The sequence below is a fragment of the Leptonychotes weddellii genome, chromosome 5 (assembly GCF_054177405.1).
Source record: "Leptonychotes weddellii isolate Sample4059 chromosome 5, ASM5417740v2, whole genome shotgun sequence".
NCBI lineage: Eukaryota > Metazoa > Chordata > Mammalia > Carnivora > Phocidae > Leptonychotes > Leptonychotes weddellii.
Genome location: NC_138373.1, coordinates 103,201,415 through 103,207,414, shown reverse-complemented (window position 1 = coordinate 103,207,414; position 6,000 = coordinate 103,201,415). Strand labels below are relative to the sequence as shown.

The 6,000-nt window shown below is 45.9% G+C and overlaps 1 protein-coding gene across 2 annotated transcripts in view; it reads left to right on the top strand.

The window, feature by feature from the left end:
- The window catches only part of BIN2 (bridging integrator 2), a 30,933-nt gene that overhangs the window by 12,115 nt on the left and 12,818 nt on the right, over positions 1-6,000 (top strand). For both annotated transcript variants that reach the window (XM_031018517.2, XM_006747635.3), the window contains exons 3-5: positions 4,088-4,142; positions 4,444-4,538; positions 5,077-5,172. In XM_031018517.2, the coding sequence (XP_030874377.1) occupies positions 4,088-4,142; positions 4,444-4,538; positions 5,077-5,172 (246 nt within the window). The remainder of the gene's footprint in view (positions 1-4,087; positions 4,143-4,443; positions 4,539-5,076; positions 5,173-6,000) is intronic.

The following is a 6,000-nucleotide window of genomic DNA, read 5'->3' as shown; positions in this document are numbered from 1 at the left end:
AAAGATTTTATTTATTTATTTATTAGAGAGCGAGCGAGAGAGAAACAGCATGAGAGAGGAGAGGGTCAGAGGGAGAAGCAGGCTCCCCGCTGAGCCGGGAGCCCGATGTGGGACTCGATCCCAGGACCCTGGGATCATGACCTGAGCCGAAGGCAGTCGCTTAACCAACTGAGCCACCCAGGCGCCCCACAATTCATTGCTTTTAAAATCAAACCTCGGGGCACCTGGGTGGCTCAGTTGTTAAGCGTCTGCCTTCGGCTCAGGTCATGGTCCCAAGGTTCTGGGATCGAGCCCCGCATCGGGCTCCCTGCCCCGCGGGAAGCCTGCTTCTTCCTCTCCCCTGCTTGTGTTCCCTCTCTCTCTGTCTCTCTCTGTCAAATAAATAAATACAATCTTTAAAAAAATAAAATAAAATAATAAAGTCAAACCTCATGGTGATGCCTGGGTGGCTCAGTTGGTGAAGCCTCTGACTCTTGATTTCGGCTCAGGTCATGGTCTCAGGGTCTTGAGATCAAGCCCCACATTGTCCTCTGTGCTCAGCGGGCAATCTGTTGGAGATTCTCTCTATCCCTCTGCCCCTCCCACTGTTTGGGCATGCGTGCTCTCTCTCTCTCTCTCTCTCAAATAAATAAATAAATAAAATCAAACAAGCTTCTTGTCTCCCTTCAGGACCTCCATCAAATCAAGCACTTTTAGCACTCGCTCAGGATTGATCATGCTACTTACTGTTTTGCTGAGTGTTTGGGTTTCTCTGAGTCCATTTCTCTCCAGCAAGTGGGGAACCCCAGGACAAGGATTTTCTTAGCACATAGCTTTGTCTGCCTAAGTGCTTAGGACAAGCTTCCAGAATGAGTGGTCCATTAACTGAGGGCTGGGGCAGTTTGCGTAAGGGATAGGAAGGACGAACCCAGACTCTTTATGGGGTTACCAAGAATTTGGCATGGATTCAGAGAGCCAAACTGATAAAATCATAAGCTACAGGGCTAGAAATGGTCTTACCCGACATTTATAGAGGAGGAAAATAAAGCCAGAGAAGTGGAATAACTTGCAGGTTTTTGACTCTCAGACAAGTGGGAACCTAAGACTGTGCAAGTTGTATCTGTCAAGAAAGATGCTGGGATTCTTCAGCCTGGAGACATTTTGGGGCGGGGGGACAGGGACAGACAGGCCAGCAAAATAAAATGACAGCCAGTGGTGTCCCACCACTCCACTTCCCGCACCACCACACACACACACACACACACACACACACACACTCTTCATCTCCTCAAAGGAAAGAGCAAGAGCATAAAGAAAGAACTTTGACCTAGAGGTTTGATCCTAAAACAGAGAAGTGGAGTTGGCCTTTTGTGAGGTGCAGTGGAAGGCAGAAGGCATTCACATTTTATGGACTCTGGTATCAATAGAACCCCCTGGTTTTGAACAACGTTCATACAGCCTCCATAGTCATGCATGGTAGCCTTGATTACTGATCAGATTTTTCAGGCCATATAATATCTAATGGAGAAAAACAATTTTGATTTCATTTGTAGAAATTATGCAAGATGATTTAACAGCTTTTGTTACTTAGATGTGTATTTTGGAGATAAATCTTCATGGTGAAATAAAAAGTTGAGCCCATGTTCTTTTCTTTCAAAAAAAGAACTTGAAATCCTTGTTAATTTTTATAACCCTCAAAACTCTTTCAGAACTCTCTCAAACTTTAACTATCACATTTTTAAAACTCTCAAACTTATACCCACCTACCATATCCATGTTTAAAAGATTTTTTTGTATATTGAACATCTTGGACTACTTAAACTTTTTTCCCATTAATGAAAAAGCAAAGAGGAAATGAAACATCCTTCCTGGTGAATGCTGAGTGTTTCCGAATTTTGGTGACTGACGGTCTCCATCGTGCTATTGAAAGCACTTCCTCAAGGTCACCAGTGACCTCCAGTTACCAAGTCCAGTGACTGTGACTGGTTCTTCCTGCACTCTAACCTCTCTGTAGCATCTGGCCCCTCCTTGGTCATTTCTCTGACACTCTCCTGATCCTCACTTGCTGTGATACACCACACAATGTCGGCTCTTCTCCCAGCTCTCTGACAGTGTCTTCGACTCCCTTGAGACTATCTGTGAGTTCGTGTCCCTTGAGTCCTGGCATTGAGCCCCAAGGACTTTTAACCTGAGGTATGGTCAAGAGTTTGGGCTGGCTTAGAAGTAAGGCAGAAAATGTGGATGAAATAATTAGTCCAATTTTCTTTGACCGACTTGACCTAGATTTTCTGCTGCTAAATTTACATAATAATGATCTTTCCTGCAAAGATTTCCACAGATTAAAAAAAAATTAAGATTTATTTATTTGAGAGTGGGGGGAGGGAGGGGCAGAGGCAGAGGGAGAGAGAGAGAACCCCAAGCAGACTCCCTGCTGAGCATGGAACCCAACATGGGGCCAATCCCACAACCTATGAGATTATGACCTGAGCTGAAACCAGAAGTCAGACGCTTAACCGACTGAGCCACCCAGGCGCACCCCCCAGATAAAAAAATTTTAATGTAAGTTGTAAGATAGAATTTTCTGATTTTCAGTTTTTCTCCCATATATTTTTGTTGTTGTTGTTAAAGATTTTATTTATTTGACAGAGAGAGACACAGCGAGAGAGGGAACACAAGCAGGGGGAGTGGGAAAGGGAGAAGCAGGCTTCCGGCCGAGCAAGGAGCCCGATCCGGGGCTCGATCCCAGGACTCTGGGATCATGACTGAGCCGAAGGCAGACGCTTAACAACTGAGCCACCCAGGTGCCCCTCCCATAATTTTTTTTTATTCTGTTGGTATGTTCAATAGCCTATCTAGTGCTGAAAACAAGCAAAACAAATGAACAAGTTCACAAGTGCTTTATGGTGTACGCATAATGAATCTTAGCTTGAATACTCCTTCCCTGAAACTGTTGTGAGGCTCACTGTTCTGACCCATAGGCCCTGCCCTGTAGAATACACTAAAGTGGGCTGCCCCTTTCAGTCCAGGCCCACACTCCTGAAGTCAGGCTCCAAATGTCAATAGTCTGGCTTCAACTCCCTTCTCACACAACAACTCCTAGAAACTGGAGTCCACACAGAGGAAAGAGACCAGAGTCAGAAGGGGCTTTAAATAACAGAGAGAGCCTATGAAAGAGAAGATTCGGTGCAGGGTCTGGGAAAGATGTCTTCCAAGATATGTGCAAGAGTTATCAGATCTATTCTGAGTACAGAAGGCCAGCCCGAGACCAGTGGGCCAGAGTTCTAGTAGAACTATTTAAAATTGAAGCACAACCTCAGCAAGAAGTCAAGAGTTTCTGCTTGCAGGAGGTATTCAAGAAGCGGAGGCTAAATGAACATTTGTCAGAGTTCAGACAAAATGGTTCATCTGTTGGGTTGAGATTTGAACTTCCAAACTTAAATGATACCTTCCTCTCCTTTTCTCCCTTCTTTTTTTCCAGGGAGGAGACCTAATCTGTGCTTGGGAGGCCCAGCCAAAAAAAAAAGAGAGTTCAGACACAGGAGCGAAGATAGGATTGGGTAGATGGATAGAGCTATAGATGAGGCCATTGGAGTTGGGACTGAAGGAGAATCAGGGATGAGCCATTTGGAAGAGAAGTGTAAAGCCCGTGATTGATGGAAGGGAAGGGTGAAGGGAGGCAAGGCAGAGAAGGATGTCAGGGGAGAAGAGGAATGGCCTGTGTGAGGGTTCACGGGAGAAAGAAGGCCGAGCGTCTACAGAAGATGGTGATGGTTTACTTACCCAGAGAGGAAGGTATAAGCCAGAGGGTCACATAGATAGCGTCACCTAGGACACCTAAATTTCAGCAGAGGAGCTGGGGTACAGGCTTTTGTTCGCCAGAAGGAAGAACAGGAAAGAAGACCTGCAAGTGCCATGGGAACAATCTCCAAACAAAAACTGCCCCCAAAAAGACAACCTGCAACTTCTTGGTAAAGAGAACAGAGGCTAATTAATAACATTTGCAAATTCCAGGACTGATTTCTCCTTTTAACCTACTCTTCTACCTTGACCTCTGAAGCATCTTTCCAAATGTATCTCTCTGGTCACCAAAAGCACTTCTCCCTTGCAGGCAGAAGGCCAGAAGCTCTACAAGGACCTGAAGAACTTCCTTAGTGCAGTCAAAGGTGGGTAGTGTACAGCACAGGAGAAGCAAGCTCCTGAGAGCTCTGAGGATGGAAAGAAAAACACCCAGTCTCAGGCGATTTATCACTGGCCTGCCCCTGGGGCCCGGACTGTGTGGGCATAGGAAGAGCAATGTTTCCTGTCCCAGCCCCCGCCCAGCTTTCCTCATGGGTCACCCAAACCTTCTGGGGGTGCGCGTCCTTCTGAAGTAGACCCGCTGATCTGCCTGTTGACCCGTATGGCTGGCTATAGCAGCCTCCTTTGGGGGAAGCTGTAAGGTGGGACCGACTTCTCTCCTTTCAGTGATGCATGAAAGCTCAAAGAGAGTGTCAGAAACCCTGCAGGAGATCTACAGCAGCGAGTGGGACGGTCACGAGGAGCTGAAGGCCATTGCAGGGGTAAGAGTGTCCCGGCTTCACAGCTCTTTAGCACTCACTTCTGCCTTCTCTTAGCTTCTCCGTCCAAGCAAATAGGAAAGCAAAGGAGCCAGTCCGCATCCTTCATATGTATAGCCTCAGCAACAACCATGAGGGTAACAACAAGTGTTCCCTGATCTGCGGATTCCTCTGCAGTCGGCCATCTTCCTCTCTTTAAAACCTTATGGAAGTTCTACCTACATAAAACCCAGCTGGTTGTCTTTGAAAGCTAACTTCATGCAGTTTTTTCCTCCCAAATTTCCCTGTCCTTCAAGCTCGAGTCCAAGACTGACCATCTCTTCCTGTTCTTGATCCCTGAAGGTATGTCCAGTGTCTTATAGGGCGGTTCCTGGGGGCAGGGCTGTTTCTTCATCTGACTCTTCACCAGAAGCCAACGTGACATTCTAAACACAGCGCTCCAAAAGGAAGTTTGTGCGGGAAGAATTTGGGTTTTTCCCTGCTTGGCATTTGTTGCCGAGAAGTGGGGCCCTCACCTCTGCCCTTTGCCTCTACCCCACAGAATAATGATCTCCTTTGGGAAGACTATGAAGAGAAACTAGCTGACCAGGCATTGAGGACCATGGAAAACTACGTAGCCCAGTTCAGCGAGATTAAGGTAATCAGTTTCAGAGTCGAGGGTGGCCCCCAGAGTAAACATCCTAAGTAGAGTTCGAACCCATGATTAGAAATGAAGCTAAGGGGGCACCTGGGTGGCTCAGTCGTTAAGCATCTGCCTTCAGCTCAGGTCATGATCCCGGCGTCCTGGGATCGAGCCCCACATCGAGCTCCCTGCTCAGCGGGGAGCCTGCTTCTCCCTCTCCCTCTGCCTGCCGCTTCCCCTGCTTGTGCTCTCTCTCTGACAAATTAATAAAAAAAAAAATTTTTTTTAAACTAGCTGATATGTTTATTGTAGAGAAGAGGAAACTTGGAGGAGTCCTAATAATTATCTTCCAATATTGGGAGGTCTGTTAGGTGAAAGAGGGATGCATCCTGTTCTAAACGGTTTTAGAAAGCAGAGTTAGAATTCACTTACTCATTGAACTCAGATTTATGAAACACCTACTCCGTCGGGCACTGCACTGCTTGTAGATTAATAGGGAGAAATTAGAGGGATCCTGATTTAAGTTTCTCATAGAGCTTTCAAACACTGAAATATACTGTGAAGTTGGGAGTTGAAGTTCAACTTCAAGCAGAAGTTGAACTACTTACTTTGACTATTACAGAGAAGCTCCATGTATTAAATAGGAAATTGGACCAGATAATCACTAAGATCCTTGCAAAATCTATGATTGGATTTGTAGTTTGGATGAGATTGAGTAGACGCTCTCTCGGTGCACACAATAATTTACTATTTTATTATGCTTTAGGGTTTTCAAAACACTTTGTAGTCAGCGTTTGATCTTTAAAATAACACCATAGAGCAGGTGAGGCTGCTGAAGTTCCA